This window comes from Erpetoichthys calabaricus, chromosome 17, assembly GCF_900747795.2.
Source record: "Erpetoichthys calabaricus chromosome 17, fErpCal1.3, whole genome shotgun sequence".
NCBI lineage: Eukaryota > Metazoa > Chordata > Cladistia > Polypteriformes > Polypteridae > Erpetoichthys > Erpetoichthys calabaricus.
Window position 1 is genome coordinate 53071522 of NC_041410.2, and position 21306 is coordinate 53092827.

At 40.0% G+C, this 21306-nt stretch overlaps 1 protein-coding gene across 2 annotated transcripts in view; it reads left to right on the forward strand.

The window, feature by feature from the left end:
• tln2b (talin 2b) overlaps positions 1-21306 on the forward strand; it is a 316938-nt gene that overhangs the window by 207430 nt on the left and 88202 nt on the right. For both annotated transcript variants that reach the window (XM_028823593.2, XM_051920301.1), the window contains 4 exons: positions 85-231; positions 6713-6814; positions 8451-8570; positions 11821-11967. In XM_028823593.2, the coding sequence (XP_028679426.2) occupies positions 85-231; positions 6713-6814; positions 8451-8570; positions 11821-11967 (516 nt within the window). The remainder of the gene's footprint in view (positions 1-84; positions 232-6712; positions 6815-8450; positions 8571-11820; positions 11968-21306) is intronic.

Here is a 21306-nt window from a genome sequence, read left to right on the forward strand (position 1 = left end):
TCGGCTTCTCAATGCCAATACACATCATCTGTATATTAACTGTTGAAGCCAACATTTGTGCTAAGTCATGGCTGTTCTTCTTAGGCAGCCCATACCCATGATGCAATTGCGGAGGCTGCACAGCTAATGAAGGAAGCTGTCGATGACATCATGGTCACAATGAATGAAGCAGCCAGTGAAGTAGGAATGGTTGGAGGTATGGTGGACTCCATTGCTGAGGCCATGGGAAGAGTAAGTATTAGATCAGCAGTTGCACATTTTTAGATAATTCTGTAGAATAAACAAACACTGTACTTAATGATATAGGTATTGCAGAAAATCACCATTAGAAATTAAAAATGTAGCTTTTGATTTGTAAATCATGTTTAATGGTAGTTGGAAGATTTGTAACCCTTTTGTCATTCAGGTAGAACATGATGGATAGTAATTATTTTACTCAGGTTCATTTTTAAATATTTATATACTAAATATTTTTATACATACTTTTTACAAACTAATTTCAAAAGTAGTAATGTTTTTGTGAGAGAACTGCACTATGTCTGAATCAGCTTAAATCTATATTGTGGGAAGCATTGTCATCAGCACCTCCAGTTAGGGAGGCTGTGTTGTTAGAGTTAAGAGTTTACCCGGACCTGTTTTGTAAAATTCCAAGAGATCATTTAGCTGCTGTGCATTCAATTCACTTTATTTTTTGTATAACACTCCTCATGTACTGCAGGCTCAAAATGCTGTAACAAGATCACATGTTAATATTATCTTTGGACTTTAAGTGGGGACTGCACTTTGCCCAGACTTGTGTCCTCACCTCTGTCTGTCAGTGGTCAGTCCTTCTGTTATGGTCATTTTCATCCATACAAGAAGCAAACACCTTAGAAGCATATCTAAGGCGTTTACCCAGAGTTCATGGTGCTCTGCACAATTATATCCTTTGCACTGGTCCTTTGTTTCTTATGCACAAACAATTGTATTTCATGTGCAGATTCTGTCAGAAAAGTCATGTTTGTTGACGCCATCACTGTATCGTTGCTCACCTCAAGTTTGGATAAATCTACATGTAAGAACAATGTGGCTGAGCACAGCCTGTGCTTTTAGGTGCTTTCCAAACTGCAGCAAAAATTTAACAATGACTCAGAACAGTCTAAGCTAGCAAAATGAAATTACACAGGAGTGATTAAAATGTTAATTTTAAAAAAGAGCTGAGGTATAAAGAGTATACCGCAGCACTATGCTCTGCAAGTTTTATGGCAAAGCTCTGAACTTTAATCTTACTGAATGCTGCTCATCTAAAAAATGATTGGAAAGATTTATGCCCCCTCTTGCAGTACAATAGTTTAAAAAATACTGCATTGTTAGTGACCTTACATAAAAGTAATAAAAAGAAACAATATTAAAGATGAACATTATTTGAAGCCAATCGTAACTTGTTGTCAAACCAAACTTTAGAGCCAGAACATTTATAAGACGACATTTACTGAAATTGCTACAGAGTGATGTAGACGTGTGATTGAAGGTGCGTACTCCACGTGACGATGACTCCGAACAGACAAACCAAATGCACAATCTACAGGTTGATTTTTAGTCACAGGTGCTCCCTTAATGTACTGGGCATTTTTCTCTGCACGTTTTGGGAATGAATGTCCCACTATTGCAGTTCTTTGGGCCTCAGTTGCATTCATGCTCTCCTCCATTTTATCTCTCTCTATTCCTTGCTCTCCTATTTCTCTACTCTTACTCTCTGTGTTAATCACCAGAGCCAAAGTTCTTATTGCTCCCCAGTGGAAGAGCCCTGACCTTGTTCTTTTCTCTATCTGGAGGTCCTCTTTAAACAACCTTGTTCTATTAGGACAGTTAGCCACACGGAGCAGTGGTGTACCGGCTCAGACTATCAGCAAGTGGAAAGACACTGTTTCCATGATTAAGTCATGGATGACAGTGAGCCCATGACTCAACTTGATTAAAATTTACCAATTTTCTCTTGCTCAGCTGGACATGTAGGTCTCTGGTACTCCAATGACCTGTGTGTTTTAATTAATTTTAAATATTATTCTGTTCTCTTTTTTATAGCTCCAGGGTGGGGTGGGGTGGGGTAGTGGGGTTACAAATTTATATTTATATATGAAAATATTTTTTACTTTGTTAACCACTTCCTATTTTTGAAATCAACTTACAAAAGAAAATTTTAAAAAAAATTACAGGATGAGACAAACAACATAAACCTTGAAAAGAAGTGCAATTCTTAGTACAATGGTGTAATGTCAAAAGATGGCAAACAGAGCATGTGATGCTGCAGCAGCTTTGATACTCAAATGAAAAAACAAACCTTCACTTTTAAAACAAGCGTCCTTTGAAATCTCGCGCATGTGCAAACATCTTCTCAACTGCTCTTGGGTTGCAAGCCAGACCAGTCTAATGGCCCAGTGATCCCATGCATGATGAGTATTTTGGCATTGTGGTTTGTATTTTTAAGCAGTTACTTTTGTCACACTTGCCTTTTATGTTTAGTTAAGGGAATATTCCGCCTAAAAGTGGTATTTTGTTTAAATGTTACTTAACCCCTTTGTGGTGATAGCTGATTTTTAAACTCATGTTTCCATACAGAATGACGGAAAACCATTTATGACATAATAGACATGATGACCTTTTCTGTCCAAAGACAAACAATGTAGAAACATCAATGGGAAAAAAATCAAAAATTTCACATAGCTCATGCTACACATGATCCACATGTCCATTATCCTTTCATATGTTCAAAACATGAAAAATGTGTGCAATTTTTGCAAAAATATTTTTAAATGTTATTCTTGGATGACACAGCGTTGAATATCAACAGGAAAAACGTCATTCTCACAATACTGTACATTTGCATTGAAGATGGGACTCTTGACCAGTAAATGAAGGGGAGAAATGGATCATCAATTCAGACACACAAAATTATGGGAATGACACTTTTGCTATACATTTTCAATGATGAATTTTTCCAAAGCATTAATAATATTTTATCAAAAATGGACATATTTTGACCATAAAACTGGATAACGGACATGTGGATTATATAACACGAGCTATGTGGGAGTCTTTTTTCTTTTAAATGGATGTTTTCACATTGTTATTGAACAGAACTGGTCGCCGTTAACTGTCTGTTATTTCATAAACTGTTTTCTCTCATTCTGCATGAAAACATGAGATGAAAATTTTTCTCAGCTATCACTACAAAGCACATGGGGTAAGCAACATTTAAACAGAATATTGTTTTGCATGTATTCCTTTAAGTCGGAAATTAAGCGAAACATGTAATCTTTCTTTGCCAATAAATTCTTTTACTTTCACAAACGTGAGTGATATATCATGTGGAATTAAGGGGGTGCCATCCCCAAACCCAAACAAAGACCCAAAAAAGTCGTAGGCCTAACTAACAGATTATTTCTCATGTCTAATAAGTGGAGGTGCCTAACACTTGCCCACAACAAGAAACTGAACTGAAAATACCATTTTGAACATCTACTATACCTTTCTGAAGACCTCTGTCCTTTCCTTCTCCTGCTATTTCTGGTTTGCTCCAGGCTCACTTACTGTACCTTATTACTGGATGATGTATTTAAGGCCTAAGTAGAAAATACTTCCCAGGGAAGTGAAAAAGTCATTGCATCAGTCAGATATATTGAAAGGAACTCCAGGAGCTGTGCTCATAGAACTCCTTCATTATTCAATTATTAGCAATGCTTTAGGACATCAGAAATGGCTAAGTATTCTGCTGATAGCCAATAAATAAATCCGTGTTGGAGAATTAAAATTGGCCAGCCTATGTTTTACAATTTAATATGCTAAAAGCTAAGCTGCACTGCACAAGATATGCATCAAGAGTAAATTTAATAATATTAATATTTATTATTTACATTTATATAGCTCTTTTCTCCCTACTCAAAGCTCTTTACATAGAGAAAGGGGAACCAGTGCAACCACTGCCAATTTGTAGCACCTACCTAGATGATGCAACATTAGCTATTATTGTGCCAGTACGCTCACCACACATTAATTATTAGGTGGTAAAGTGGTGAGAGAGATAGCCGGTTAGAGACAGGGAATGGTAAGGGCCACAATGGGCAATTTAGCCTGGACATCGGGAAATACCCTACTCTTTTTGAAAAATGCCCAGCAATCTTTTATGACCACAGACCTCGGTTTTACATCTCCTCTGAAGGACGGCACTATTTTTACTGCACAGTGTCCCCATCACTGCACTGGGGCATTGGGATCCACTCACAGACCACAGGGTAAGCACTCCCTCACCAACACCTGTTCCAGCAGCAACGCAAACTTTTCCTAGGTGGTCTTCCATCCAAGTACTGGATGGACCAGAACATGTTTAGCTTCAAGTGGATCACCTGTTCTTAAGTGCAGGTGGAATGGCTGCCTTCAGTGACAATGTTATTCAGCATAGGAAATAAAATTAACTAGCCAACGCCCGCCGTAGCATACGACGGTGTAAGAATAGGAACGGAAAATGGTGAGAAAGGAATTCAGAAATCAAGAGGAAATAAATACTTCTTGAAAGAAGTATTCTGCATGTAGAATTTCCGGCCAAGCAGGATTACATGTGAAAGTGATAAATAAATCAGGCTTTCCAAATTTACGTACTATGGCCATGGCATCCTGATAGTTTAGTTGCATGTATCTTGGACTTCCTGGAAATGTGGACGGTAATATGATCATTTTGCCTACACGTACGTTGTTATTTTCAGCGTTTGCTTGCAGTGCGTCTGATAGTTCCACTCGCAGATCTTGTTGATGTAATCTGAGATAGTTGAGACGCGCGCCCTCTGTTTTAACATACGCATCTACGACGTACTGTTGGAATAGTTTGCCGCTGGAGTGCAAAATACTAAATGTTTTCCTCATTGCTAATCTGTACACGTAAAATTGGCATTGAGTAAGCCTTATTCACTTGGCGGTTCTTTTATTGGGAACATGTTGTAAATCTTTGTGCCAGCCAATGTCTCTGTAAGGGAATAAAAGTGGGTAAACCATAGGATCGCAATTCATATTGAGCGTGGAAATCTGTTTACGGGAGTTGCCTATGGGATAGATGCAAATGTCCCTTTTGGCAGGCGTTTCGCCATCTTCTATGTCGAAAATCGCTGCAGTGACGGGGCATTGTATCATCGTAAAATCCTGCCTAGGGTTTTCCTTGAAAACCATTCGTACAGATGCTGTTGGATTGGACTGAGCGATTTCATGCATGTGTTTGTATGATTTAGCGAAGTGGTTGATGGTTCTGAGCATGGAATCTAGCTGGAGAAGTACATTTTCTCTGCATGCAGAGTTTGCTTTATTTTGTAAGCGTACTTCAGTAGCTTGCGCTGTGTCAAAAGCATACAACTGTCCATATCCATGAGAGGTAGAAGTGTTAGCGTATAGTGGAGAGATTTGGTGATAAATTTGCCCGTGTATTTTAAAACAGTATGGTCCGTGGCCAGGAGGTTGAGTTATCTGTGCACCCATGGAAGCAAACGCTAGAGAAGAGTTGTATTCTCAGATGTGTTCACAATAATTTTTTAGCTTCTGATGTTTGCTGTGTAAGAAGTTGTTGTAAAGACACAGGTGGCTCCCGCAAATGTGATAAAGCTACTTTACTGTTGTGGCAGCACCTCGAGTACTTGTTGGATGTATTACGCTCAGCAGGCCAGTATAGTGCATGACATGAAGAGGACGAACAGGAATCGAGAAATGCCGTGTCGACTGCGTGTGGGAGGGACCAGTTTTGAAGAGGACGAACCAGAAGAGAAATATATATATAAGAGATTGCTTCTTAAGCTACTGATCATTTAGGGGTGTAATGATAACTCCATGTTCTTTAATTTACCTCATGATTTATTGTTAGCAATTAATGTGGAGGTACTGGAGAATGTCATGCCGGCAATATGGCTTGACAGGAAGAAACCCACACCTTCTATTAATCATTAAAAATTTAAGATAGGGACCACCACTTGCCACTTAGTTAATTATTACACATTGTGTTTTACAGCAAGTTAAAAAGGAATCCTCACCATGATCTTATGTCTTCTGGATGGGCTATCTATTCATTCTTGCTAATCAGCTATGTAAAACTGCTGTTCATAATTTTTATAAATATGTTTGTTATGATACTTCACCTAATACCAGTCATATAAGGACTTAAAATAAAAAGAAAAAAGGAAACAAATGGAGTAGAGACATTTTTCTTCAAGGCAGTGTCTTCTTCAGTACAGTGGAGCTGTTTTTACTGTTTGAAGCATAATATTTCAGAGATGTTTTTAATCACTTTTATTACAACTGTTTTTTATCAGCTTTGGCACATTTTTCTGGTTTTGAATTGGAAATGACCCAGTTAATATGATTCACTCTGGTGTTCTGTCGGTTTCCCATAGTCTCCATTTCAGATGTCTGCAATGAATATTTATTGTATATTTACATGGGAAATAAAAAACTAAATGAGTACCACATGGAAATCCGAGGGTTGTAGTATTCACCAATCATTCTAACTTATTTGCTGCAAATTAGGATGGCAGTTGAAAGGTTCCATTACTTTTCTCTTACCTGTTTTTGGGCAGGATCAACAGATGAGCTGTAGTTGTTATATTTTAAATATGCTGGTCAGTTGTACAGTATAGCATCTTATTCATATTTCATTGAATAATGTACCTGAACACTTCTTTTCCATTTATGACTTTAATAGCTGGATGAAGGAACACCCCCTGAGCCAGAAGGCTCATTTGTTGATTACCAGACCACTATGGTGAAGTACTCCAAAGCCATCGCAGTTACAGCTCAGGAAATGGTATGTTGAATTCTAAATTTTAGTGATCTATTGAGTTTCATAAGATTTTATTTGTTTATTGTATTTACAACAGTAAATGTCAGCGTAAAGTTTTTATTACTTACTTAGTCTCTTATATTATCATAATTTAATACATTTGAGGGATTTTGTTCTTATGACCTCATAGGGTGGGAGTCTGAAACCCACTACCGAATGTAGTCTTTGAAGTTGACGTTTTGTTGTAATTTAAGATATGACTGACTATGGTGTACAGTTTTGTGTCTTTTACTGTGCCTGCTAATAAGATTAACTGGATGCTTTTTATGTTTGGTCTGTAAATATTCTTGTTTACTTTGAAATCTAGATGGTCTCTACTTTAAAAGAAGCATCTGGTATTAACTGAGTTTGTATTATATTTTTCACAACATATTTTTTTATTTTAATGAGTTTCAAATAGGTTATTAGTTAAGCTTTTAAATCTGCATCGCTATAATATATGTGTAACAGTTAACAGGTTTGTAACAGGAGAGGATACATTTGAAATGTGGTGTTTTGGTTTCATTTAAACACATCAGGCAGGGAGAGTCAAAGGGGAAAGATGGAGTAAAAGGCAAAATTGAACAACAAAACAAACACCCTGCTGCTTTCAAGGCTTTCCTACTGCCTCAGTGGGCTTATTTGCCCACTTGTCCATCTCATAAGTACCCCATCAAACAACTCCCATCTCACCCCCAACTTCGACCCTGCACTTTACCTTTCCACCAGCTGAGATTTGACCCAACTCTCCTTGATCTCTAGACTTAACTGTGCCAATAATTAGCTAATTTTGACTTAATATGGGACATTATCACAATTTGAAAATGTTATTGCTTGGTGTTTTTAGTATATCAAATCTATACTTTGGTAACTTCTAAAAGAAACAACATCATTCATGGACGCTCCAAAGTCAATTGGCCTGGTCAGTTTTTCATAAACATAATATTGATTGTTAAATATTTACATACACATTTGGTCTCCACGAGTTAATCCCAAAGGTTATGGAATAGTTATGGAGATAATTAATCCATAAATGCAGGACATGTTATTAAGCCCTTGAAATCTATTAGATTGCTTCTGTAATACCAAGTTGAAATTGTGTTGCATTTTTTTTTATTCCCAGATGAACATTTTAAAAGTTACTGTAGTTTTTGGTATGTATAATTAACATAACGGGCGGCACGGTGGCACAGTGGGTAGCGCTGCTGCCTCGCAGATAGGAGACCCGGGTTCGCTTCCTGGGTCCACCCTGTGTGGAGTTTGCATGTTCTCCCCGTGTCTGCGTGGGTTTCCTCCCACAGTCCAAAGACATGCAGGTTAGGTGCATTGGCGATTCTAAATTGTCCCTAATTGTGTGTGTGTGTGTGTGTGTGCCCTGCGGTGCGGGGATTGTTTTCTGCCTTGCGCCCTGTGTTGGCTGGGATTGGCTCCAGCAGACCCCTGTGACCCTGTAGTTAGGATATAGCGGGTTGGATAATGGATGGATGGATAATTAACGTAACATGAGTATTCTGTATGCTAGTACCAGCTGTTCTGACAAATGTTAGGTACACATTTTGTAAAATCATTTCAACATTCATACCTCTAAAATTAAAAAAAAAAAATCATTTGTTTTATCTAGATGACTAAATCCGTAACCAACCCAGAGGAACTGGGAGGTCTGGCATCTCAAGTCACCACAGACTATGGGCACCTGGCGCAGCAAGGCAGATTGGCAGCAGCTACAGCAGAGCCTGAAGAGGTAAGAAACCTAGAGCCTCATTGGCATAGCTACTGTCTTAGACTGAAAAACACTTGTGGGTCAAAAGAATTGGTCTTATCTACAGCACTTTGGGTATTCCATATTCAAATCTGTCATTATAAGGAAATTAAAATAATACGGTGGTGTGCAAAAGTGTTCAATCTTATTGAAAGTCATAATTTTCTGCATGACAAATAATTTGCACACATATTTATCTATTCACTATTTTGAAAGTGAACTCATATGCTATAGCAGTACATTTCCAAAGTCAAAATAAACTGTTTTCTGTAGATATTTAACTGAAGAAGAAAAATGCAAAAGGTAGTGTATGCATAAGTATTTAAACCTCTGTGCTTTGGAAGCTTCAGGTTTACACAAATGATAAATTAATCAAAATGAATCACAAACCTCACAAAGATGATAGTCATTTGACCATAAATAAACATAATTAGGTACTACTTGTGAGTCCTTTATATCTCTGTAGATATAAAAAGCCCCCTTTGTAAGGGACATAATTTTTTTGGACAATCACTGCAAAAATGAAGACAAAGGAGCATTCTGCTGATGGGAGAAACAAAGTCATTGAAATGCACAATACAAGAAATGTCTAAAAAAATATATATATTGAAAAGTTTGAATGTCTCATTAAGCACTGTGGGATCCATCATCAGAAAGAGGAATGTTCATCACAGCACCCACAGTCACGTTGTCCCTCAAAACTAAACATCTGAGCAAGACATTGACTGGTGAGACAGGCTACCAAATATCCAACCATCACTCTCAGAAGTCTGCAATCCTCTTTGGCTGAAAGTGGAGTGAAGGCCTCTATGGGTGGGTTGCAAGTAAGAAGCCACATAAAAGAAGGTCCACGTAAAAGTACAAATGGCATTTGGTACAAAGCATGAGAAAGACGTAGTTAAGATGTGGGACAAGGTTTTATGGTCAGATGAGACCAAAACAGAATTTTTCAAAGAGGTTTGTGTAGTGTTAAACCTAACACTGCCCATGCTTCAAGAAACACCATACCTACAGTGAAATATGATGGTGGCAGCATCATGCTGTGGGGATGCTTTTCCTGTGCCGGGAATCTCATCAGAGTTGAAGGGACAATGGATGGACACAAATACCATACAATATTGCAGGAGAACTTGTTGCAGTCTGCTATGAACCTTCAGCTCGGGAAAAAAATGCATCTTTCAACATGACAATGACCATAAGCATATGGCCAAAGCAACACTGGAATGGCTTGAAAACAGAAATGTGAATGTTTTAGAATGGCCAAGTCAAAGCCCTGATCTTAACTCTATTGAGAATCTGTGGCACTATTTGAAAACTGCTGTCCAGAGGCACCATCCCACAATCCTCGAAGATTTCTATAAATTCTGCTGGATGAAAAGGGAAGAAACCCTCTTGAACAATGTGCAGAACTGGCACATACTTACCCCAAAAGAACTAAGGTTGTTACTGCAGGAAAAGGGTTCTCAACCGAGCATGAATGTGTAGGCCTTGAATACTTAGGCAAACACTAACTTTGGCGTTTTACTTCTTCAGTTAAATATCTACAGAAAATGGTTCATTTTGATTTTAGAGATGTATTGTTACAGCAGAAGAGTTCACATTAAACATACTAAATGAATAAATACCGTATATACTCGTGTTTAAGTTCTCCCGTGGATAAGTCGGGACTTGATTTTAACGTATAATTTCTGGTATTTTATAATGTTGGTCGTATAAACTGAATGTGGAAAACTCACGCTCTTGGTCCAACAGATTATGATATGCTAATGCCCACCTGAGAGAGTAACCACGGAGCACACTGCCTTTTTTTCTATGTATTGTGCCAACGTGACCACACGGTAATACCCTAATTATTCCAAAGCGACTTTGCACTGTTTTGTGTTTTTTGTATCTCACACCCTCTACACCTTTATTATAAGCGCATCCCTTATCTACGAGGGAGTGTTCGATTAGAAGAAAATATGAAGCTGGTTTTAAATTAAAAATGGTTGAAGTGGCGAAAGAAATTGGAAACTGCGCTGCTGCAGCAAAATTTGATATCTCTGAGAAACTGGTGTGGGATTGGAGGACACAAGAAGATGAAAAAAAAAATTAAAAATAAAGTGTTTTTTGAACGGGCATAAAAGTCGGGGTCTGATTTTATGATCTATTTTTTTGGGTTTCAAGACCTGACTTATATGAAAGTATATACAGTAAGTGTACAAATCTTTTTCCATGCAGAAAATTATGATGACTTTCAAGGTCATTGAATATTTTTGCATGCCACTGCAAATACTGTATAAGTGCTTAAAGGTGTCAATTTTATTTCCAGCTAGGCCGATCGATTTAAACATACAGTAGAAATAATGAGAACCTGTCACTTTTAATGTATTATTTATCCAGGAAAGCAACTTTCTTTTGTCATGAAGGAATTGTCACATTGGAAGTCATTAAAATGTCAGTATCGTTTATGCAAAATATAAGGCATTTTGGCACAGTGGGTTATGTTCAAAATTTTCCTTTCTTTCCAAACTTTAAAACATCAGTGTGTGTCTTTTAAAATATTGAATTTTTATGTTACCACAGACCTTTACAAATAAGCAAATGTGACTAAATAGCTAACTTTTGCCTCTTCACAAATCATGTTAACAAATCATATGGCTCTTTGATAATGCAAGAGAGAGCAAACTATCTCTTAAGAACTTCATTTGGATTTTGAGCAAACTGAACCCACTTAATCTAAATGTAGAATGATCACACAGTACCTTCCCTGGGAGCATTAGACATGAGGGTGGGCATGAGTATGTTAAGCAGATTAGAGCAGCACTTATCGGTGTGCAAATACAGGGACCCATGGGTTAAGGAGCCTTGCTAAAAAGCATACTAACCTGATAAAGTGCTCGAGCAAAAAAGAAAAAGTAGAGTGTATCCCTTAAGGTGTCATTAAAAACGCACATTTTGAAATTAAATTTTAATGATGCTTGGAAAAGAGAAGTAAGCTACTGGTGCCCTGAGCTTGTAGTACTCAAGGGACAAACCTGCCAAATGTACCGTGTGAAGTCTGAAACTGCATCATTTAATCATTGCTCTATTTTATTATCATTTTAGCATAAAATGTCTCTTTAATTATCATTAAAGTGTCTGACTGTAAGTGAGACTTCTGAAATTGCATGGTTTTCTTTTTATTACTTTTTTACAGTCCCAGTGAGGGGGATATAAAATACATTGGTTTAAGCCTACATTCATTTTTCAGATTGGATTCCAAATAAAGATGAGAGTTCAGGAGTTGGGTCATGGGTGTATCTTCCTGGTCCAGAAAGCAGGTGCCCTTCAGATTACCCCAACGGACAGTTTCACCAAACGAGAGCTCATTGAATGCGCCCGTGCTGTTACTGAAAAGGTATTCCCTTCTCTAACTTCCTATTTTTCTTAAAATATTACCTTAATAAAGGCCTAATTAATATTTTCACAATTAAACAAAGATTTCAAAGTTTTACTTGTATATCTTTTGCATTGTGAGCATATTTAGGAAATGTATGGATGGATGTTTGCCCTTTATTTTTGTAGAAGTTTTAAAAGGTAGCAACTAAACAAGATAAAGTATGTCATGTTAATGCATTTAAGCCTACTATACATCGCTGGTTTTTATATTGTGCTGTTTCTCAGCACACAGGCTCAGAGTCCTCCCAAATCTGAGGACATCTTCACTAGCATAATGTCCAAATCCTTTTAGTCCTTTAAAATTCTTATAGTACAAAATAGCACACCTTAGCGACATTGCATTGTCTGTAGAGCAATGTCAACTGCCGATGGGGGCACAGAGAAGTTTCCAATACTCATCAAGGATGGTTTGATGCCTAGACTTTTTATTTATTTATTTGTTGGGAGAAGTTCCAAAACAGATTTCCTGTAATGTGAAATTAATCCCACTGCACCTTCTTTTAGGCACAGGCTGTTCTGTAAGAAGTATTGAGAAGAGAAAATAAAAAGGTTTCAAGGCATACAGTATTAGCATGATCTCATGCTCACACATATATTTGGCTATAAAAGTTTGAACAAGCAATGAAATAAAAATGTGAATAGAAATAAGCTGTTAAAGAAATCAAAGAGCGTTTGAGAAAATATCTTGTGACAGCAATTCATGATGTGAAGGTGTTTTTTAGGCATTTTGTACAACCAAAGTACACTAATAATGGACATTAGTGTCAAAAGAGATAAATGTGTCCTGCCTTTTTTCCCCACAGTTTGCAGAGGTGTTTGTTAATATATCACATCTCACCTGCACTATTTAACCCAGCGTATGTGCTTCTGGGAGAAGGGAGGTTATGCGAGCGGCGTGGGGGAGTTTTGGCGGGTGTGTATTAAGCGGTGAGACGGAGAGAGTGAGCTGCTGAATGCCTCTAATAAATGCTATCAACATTTAAACGTCGTGTTTATTTCAGTTTATCATGGTAGCAGAGGATGGTTGATAAGGATGGCAGCTAGTTATAAAGTCTCGCCGAAGTTTGATGATGCCAGACCGTACGAGTGCTGGAAAAATGAAATCAATGTCTGGACGCGAGTTACCGACTTTGACAGAAAGAAACAAGCACTTGCTGTTGCTTTGGGGCTTGAAGGGAGAGCCCGTGAAACCGCGATGGAAATACCTGCGGAAGATTTAGATAGTGATAGCGGTATGACGACGTTAATAGCGAAGCTTGACGCTGTGTTTCTAAAAGAGGAAAAGGATCGCGCATATGAAGCGTATTCTTATTTTGATGGCATAACGAAGAGCAGTTCAGTTTCCATGGCGGACTACATAATTGACTTTGAACAGCGTTATAACCGAATGAAAAAGTATAATATGACGCTTCCTGATGCTGTGTTGGCTTTTAAGCTTTTGGATACGGCTTGCCTCGATGAAAAAAGCAGACAGCTAGCTCTGACGGCCTGTACAGATTTAAAGTTCTCCTCCATGAAGTCGGCTCAAGAGGATTTTTGGAAGGAAAACTATAGGATCATTTAATGGAATACAAGTGAACCAGGAATCTGCGTTTTTCACAGAACAAAGACCGCAAGGCAGAGGAAAACGGAACGTGATGTCGCAAAGTGGACTACAAAAGCAGCCATTACAGGGGACTAATCCACTGGATAAGTTTGGTAAGAGATCCAGATGTGCTATTTGCCAGTGTACATTTCATTGGGCTAAAGACTGCCCGCATAAGAAAACTGAACAAGTGCGAATAACTGAAGATGCACATGTAGAAGAGTGTAATATCACATTGTGCATAAAGGGCTCCATGTCAGATGCTGAGATATTTATGACTGAATCATTGGGATCGGCGATTATTGACACGGCTTGTACTCGGACTGTGTGTGGGGAAAAATGGCTAGAAAACTATATTGACAGCCTCACTCAAGAACAAGTGAACCAACTGATGCAAACAGAAACTCCAAGTTGCAGACCATTTCGGTTTGGTGATGGGAGTCTGGTGTATTCCACAAGAAATGTGAAACTGCCAGCTAAAATAGGACTGACAAAATGCAACATTGAAACCGAAGTTGTCAAGGTTGACATTCCACTTCTGCTAAGTAAAACGTCACTGAAGAAGGCAGGAACCATTCTGGACATGAAAAAAGACAGTGCAGTGATGTTCAAACAATCCATTCCTCTTGAATTTACTAGTTCTGGACATTATTGTGTAGACATCAGAGACAAAGAAGCTAAAAAACCTCAAAGTGAAGAGGAGGTCCTTACAGTGACAGAAAATATGTCTACAGATGAGAAACACAGAGTTCTTCTGAAGCTCCATAAGCAGTTTGGTCATGCGTCAGCAGACAGACTACAGAGACTTATTCACAGTTCAGGAAATAAGGACAAAGAATGCTGTACTATTCTACAACAAATAGTAAATGACTGTGAAATATGCAAGAAGTACAAAAGGACAAAGCCAAAGCCTGCTGTGGGGTTACCTTTAGCTTCAGAGTATAACGAGACTGTGGCGGTGGATCTACATGAGTTAGAGCCAGGTGTGTGGTATCTTCACATAATCGATCACTTTACACGGTTCAGCGCTGGAAACATTGTAACTACAAAGAAGTCATCTGAAATTGTAAACTCCTTCATTCACACTTGGATTAGTGTTCATGGTGCCCCTCAGAGGCTGTACAGCGACAATGGAGGTGAATTCAATAGTGAAGAGATCAGAGACATGGCTGAGAACTTTAACATCGAGACAAGAACAACAAACAGCAGGATACAGTCCCTGGAGCAACGGACTACTCGAGAGACACAATCAGACACTGACTGAAATCATCCTGAAGGTCAAACAAGAGAATGGATGTGACTGGCACACTGCCCTTGATTGGGCCCTCATGGCTAAGAACAGTATGTTAAACGTTCATGGCTACAGTCCGTATCAGTTGGTGTTTGGACGAAATCCTAATCTTCCTTCTGTGATAGTCGATAAACCACCTGCTTTAGAAGGCACTACTATGAGTGCTAGAGTGGGAGAACATATTTCTGCCTTACATGCTTCCAGGAAAGCATTCACAGAAGCTGAGTCTTCTGAGCGGATAAGAAGGGCAATACGTAAGCAGCTCAGGCCCACTGATGAAATGTATGTGACTGGAGACAAGGTATATTACAAAAGAGGGGACTGTCCAGAGTGGAAGGGACCAGTGGTAGTTATTGGTCAGGATGGAGCTGTGGTGTTTATAAGACATGGGGGGATTCTTGTAAGAGTGCATCAATCCAGACTCTGTAAGATAAACACGCAGGATCAGGAATCTAAGGATGAGCAGACTGTGAAAGACAACAGGCAAAACAAAAAAGGAAAAAACAGTTTAAGCAAGGTAGCAGTAAGCTCAGATAGTGAAGAAAATACAGACAGCGAACAGGAAACAATCGGCGACAGGGAGGTAAATACAGGAGAAGTGATTCATACTAGTATGACACAAATGGAAACAGATCACATTGTTTGTGATAACCCTGCCTCTCCCACTGGTGTAAAGATTAAGAAGGGACAAACTGTGACCTTTATGAAGCAGGATGGTGGTGGTCTACAGAAAGCAAGGGTTTTAGGTAGAGCAGGCAAAGCTTCTGGAAAATACAAAAGCTGGTATAATTTGCAACATATTGAACCTGATGGCAGTGATGGGCAAAAGGAGTCAGTAGATTTATCATGTATTGATAATCTTAACATTGAATCACCTGTTAGGGAGAGTGATGTGCTTATAACAAAAGACATTTCATTTGATGTGGCTAAGCGGGATGAAATCTTGAATTGGTACAAAAACAATGTTTTTGAAGAAGTTGACGATGTAGGTCAAAAGTGTGTCTCTACTAGATGGGTCTGTAGTCTCAAAGAAACTCCAAATGGCATTGTGCCCAAGGCACGACTCGTAGCTAGAGGATTTGAAGAGTTTAATATTCACGAGCTGCAGAAAGATTCTCCAACTTGTGCTTCTGAATCTCTTAGACTATTGTTAGCAGTAATCTGTCAAAACAAATGGCACGTCCATTCCATGGACATCAAATCTGCTTTCCTACAGGGCATGCAGTTGTCCAGAGAAATCCATATCCGGCCTCCTGCTGAAGCAGAAAAGAAAAATACTCTATGGAAACTCAACAAGTGTGTTTACAGCCTTGCTGATGCATCACTGTATTGGTACAATAAGGTGAAAGAAATCATGTTGAGTACAGGTGGTAAAATGTCCAAAGTAGATCCAGCAGTATTCTACTGGTTGGATGAGCAGTGTAAGGTTACTGGAGTACTTGCATGTCATGTTGATGATTTTCTTTGGGCAGGCTCACAAAACTTCTCGAAAGATGTGATTCCTACGCTTAAGTCTGCATTTCAGGTGGGGCGTGAGGAACATGAAAATTTCTGCTATGTGGGAATGGACTTTGTTACTTTTAATGGTGAAATTCATGTTCATCAACATAGTTACATTGAAAACTTACAGCCAATTCCCCTACAAGCAGCGCGTGCCCTGCAGAGGGATGCCTCTGTTAATGAGACTGAAAAAGAGCAACTTAGGTCAAAAATTGGACAGATATTGTGGGTTGCAAAACAAACCAGACCAGACATCATGTTTGATGTAAGCAGATTGGGGTCAAATATAAAAGATGCCACAGTTCAGTCAATTCATGAGATAAATAAGGTCATTAGAAAGCTTAAATCTGAAAAGGTCACTCTCAGGTTTCAGCATTTGGGAAACAATGATGCTCTGAATCTGACAGTTTTCAGTGATGCCTCCCTAGGAAATCTTCCTGATGGGGGTACACAAGGGGGTATATTAATTGGTCTCATGGGAGAAAGAGGGAAGTTTTCTCCCCTCTTCTGGCAGTCTAAGAGAATTAGACGTGTGGTGAGGAGCACTCTGGCAGGGGAAACTCTAGCCCTGTCAGATGGAATAGATAATGCTATCTTTCTGGCGACCCTCTTTTCTGAGCTTACTACTGGAAATGCTGATCTGAATGCTCCCCCTTTGGTCTGTGTGACAGACAATCACTCTCTGTTTAATGCTCTTAAGTCAACAAAACAGGTCACTGAGAAACGACTTAGACTGGAAATAAGCAGTATAAAGGAGCTCATACAGAGTAAAAAAATAAAGAAGGTTCTCTGGTCGGACACAAAAGCTCAACTTGCTGATTGTCTAACAAAAAGGGGAGCATCTGCTCTCATGTTGTTAAAAGTACTCAGCGAAGGGCTATGGTGCTATTGAAATCTTATCTAAAACTGTCTTATGCAATTTCAATTGTATATGTAACTACTGTTTTGTTGTGTTTAATGTGGCCTTTATTGTTCTGCTATGGTAACCAAGGACTTTGTTACATATGTTTCCCCTTTATTCTTTTGTTTTTGTTGTAAAAAAATTATATGGGAGATTGTTAATATATCACATCTCACCTGCACTATTTAACCCAGCGTATGTGCTTCTGGGAGAAGGGAGGTTATGCGAGCGGCGTGGGGGAGTTTTGGCAGGTGTGTATTAAGCGGTGAGACGGAGAGAGTGAGCTGCTGAATGCCTCTAATAAATGCTATCAACATTTAAATGTCGTGTTTATTTCAGTTTATCAGTGTTAATCGTTTAAAAAATCTAAACAATTTTAAAATGAGCAAGAATTTCTTGGTCATAAAATCCATTCCTAAATAACCACAGTGCCAAAATTCCCCCAGTGTTGTTTGTGTTCTGAGTAATCATCATGACAGAACTATTCTTGTTATGCTTTGGTGGAGTTTCATGTGCACCACAGGGAGCTGTGCCCTCTGGAAGTCATTCAGTGTCTCAAAAGTCAAATGCCTATAAAACAAGGACATATAAGGGAACTCTTCTATCACAGATAACAGGTAGTACTGCCCTACCCAGTACCATCATGCCTGACTAAATAATAATAGCAATGGCAGAGAAGTGATTTAATAAGTTTCTAAGGGTCTCACAGTGAGTTAAATGCATAGGTTAAACCTTCAATCAAACTTTTGTACTCCGTGCTATCATCATTGCTTGAAATTATATTATGCGTAGTTCAAGACGTTTTTAATCCTTGTCAGTGTGAAAGGGGTCAGGCTGCATTTACAACGTACAATGCTGGGCTGGAATTTTGCCTTAAAGCTTTATAGATCAAGATGGTCTCCTAGTCTGTAAAAATCTCTAAATATTGTGCACCAAAATATGACGGACAAATTATATAAATACACATTGTTGCCATTTTCTTATTAATACAAATAGCCTACTCCTCTAACTGCAGTGTTTTTTTTATATACAGTAATCCCTCACCTATCGCGGGGGTTACGTTCCAGAGCCCCCCGCGATAGGTGAAAATCCGCGAAGTAGCGACCTATATTTATTTTATTATTTATACATATTTTAAGGCTTTATAAACCCTTCCCACACTCTTATAAACACTTCCTATGCTCTTCAACACTTTCTGCATTCTTAAACACCGCAGACCAACACTGCACACTGCAGGCAGCGATCAGACGTCAATGTGTCTGCACTCGCTTTGTGAAGGGGGGCAGCTGAACTCACGCTGAGCAGAAATGGACTTTGTGCTGCTTCTGCCAAAATGCCTGCTTGTCTATCTGCGCGTTCGGAAGGAGGAGGAGTGTGTGTGTGGTTTTGTGAGGGCTGAAGGCACGTTCGCTCAAACCCCCCTCCCCGGAGGCGCAGTTCGCATTGTTAAGGGGGTGGGGAGCTGAATGAACGCTAAGGACAAGTGGACTTTGTGCTGGCTTTGTGCTGCTTGTCACTCTGCCTGTCAATAATTTAAAAGTCTGTACATCACCAATTTTCCTGTCTCACTGTATTGTCTTGCGTGAAGTTAAAATGTTTTATAATAGTGAGATGTTACTCATATCCTTAGCCCGACATCCACATATCATATGTGTTAACAAAGTGTGTTTTATAAGTTTACATGTGTTTAAAGCATGTGGGATGGGTATTTTAAGGCTTAAAACTATAAAAATGTTTATTTATATGGTCTTTCTATATCGCGGATTTTCTCCTGTTGCTGATGGGTCTGGAACATAACTTCCGCGATAGGCGGGCAATCACTTGTATTTAAAAACCCGCGAAGTCGTGAATCCGCGAAAAGTGAACCGCGAAGTAGCGAGGGATTACTGTAATGCAAAGGTCACTCATTTACTCATCAACAGCAGCACTTTTTCCCATTTAGATAAAAGTTGAAATTTGGTAAGATAGTACGTTTAGGGTAGTAGGTACCTGCTAAGAAAGGACATTTCAATATATCAACATTTACTTGTAAACCCTCCCCCATAATAGAAAAAGTAAATACCCCAGATTCGCAATAAATGCCTTGACAGATTTTTTTTTATTTCTCAATATTTGCCAAAAATAATGTTGCAGCGACAGGGCTATTCTAACACCTTTTCTTGGCACAACACTGGGAATGGACCGCACAGAGTTATGGGGCTTGTCATGAATGCAAATGAAGGCCGGCAGCAGAACAGAAACACTAGAAATAGGGTGGAAGGAGTGAGGCATTCTGCACAGGGAAAAGGGGAGGGTGTGGGAATGGGGATTACGGCTTTGAAGGGCTCTTGCACTCCAATTCCAGTGGTGACACCCCCCCCCGCCCTTCTCCTTGAAATATGTAATAAAATCAACACACTCCGATCTCCAAGGAGAACCACTACACTAAAATGTCTGTGAAATTTAAAGTTCCTCCTGTATAGTTTCACTTACATAACTGGACAGGATTATATGTGGGAGAGCTGTAGGGTGCGAGGAGGAAGGTTTTGTGAAGCTCAGGTCAGATTTGTTCCCATCACAGCACAAATTGGGTTGGCAGGAAGGGAGGCAGTAATACAGGAAAACTGGTTTCTTTGCATCTAATGCAAGCAGGTAGCGACAGCATCGTTTTAAATACCAGCTCAGCTCAGTTAATGCACCCTACTCGACCAAAAGGGAGAGGACTGGACAATCAAAAATATATTGTAGTTCACAAGATTATTTCTTTTTACTTTCTCTCTTCTTTACAATCCTTACTTCTCTCCAGTTTTGAACTTCACTCCCGTGTCGTCTTTTCTCTACCAACAAATACATCGCTATGATAGAATTATGGGGAGAAAACCAGTGCTTGAAGTGGGAAAGTATGCATCCCCTCAGTTATCATTTAAGAAGCCTCCAAACCATATAATTGACTGTTATTATGTTTTACTTCAACCATGACAGAAAGCCCCCTCCTTTAACCGTCACCTTATCGTGGTGGAGGGGTTTGCGTGTCCCAATGATCCTAGGAGCTCTGTTGTCCGGGGCTTTATGCCCCTGGTAGGGCCACCCAAGGCAAACTGGTCCTAGGTGAGGGATGAGACAAAGAGCGGTTAAACAAACCTCCTATGAAGAAAAACCATTTTGGACGGCGTTTTCCCTTGCCCGGACGCGGGTCACCGGGGCCCCACTCTGGAGCCAGGCCTGGAGGTGGGGCTCGATGGCAAGCGCCTGGTGGCCGGGCCTGCACCATGGGGCTCGGCCGGGCACAGCCCGAAGAGGCAACGTGGGTCCCCCTTCCCATGGGCTCACCACCTATAGGAGGGGCCAAGGAGGTCGGGTGCAGTGTGAGTTGGGTGGTGGCCGAAGGCGGGGACCTTGGCGGTCCGATCCTCGGCTACAGAAACTGGCTCTTGGGACGTGGAATGTCACCTCTCTGAAGGGGAAGGAGCCTGAGCTAGTGCGCGAAGTTGAGAGGTTCCGGCTAGATATAGTCGGGCTCACCTCGACGCACAGCTTGGACTCTGGAACCAATCTCCTTGAGAGGGGCTGGACTCTCTACCACTCTGGAGTTGCCCCCGGTGAGAGGCGCCGAGCAGGTGTGGGTATACTTATTGCCCCCCAACTTGGAGCCTGTACATTGGGGTTTACCCCGGTGGACGAGAGGGTAGCCTCCCTTCGCCTTCGGGTGGGGGGACGGGTCCTAACTGTTGTTTGTGCGTATGCACCGAACAGCAGTTCGGAGTACCCACCCTTTTTTGAGTCCCTGGAGGGGGTGCTAGAGGGCATACCTTCTGGGGACTCCCTCGTTCTGCTGGGAGACTTCAATGCTCACGTGGGCAATGACAGTGAGACCTGGAAGGGCGTGATTGGGAGGAATGGCCCCCCTGATCTGAACCCGAGCGGTGTTTTGTTATTGGACTTCTGTGCTCGTCACGGATTGTCCATAACGAACACCATGTTCAAGCATAGGGGTGTTCATATGTGCACTTGGTACCAGGACACCCTAGGCCTCAGTTCGATG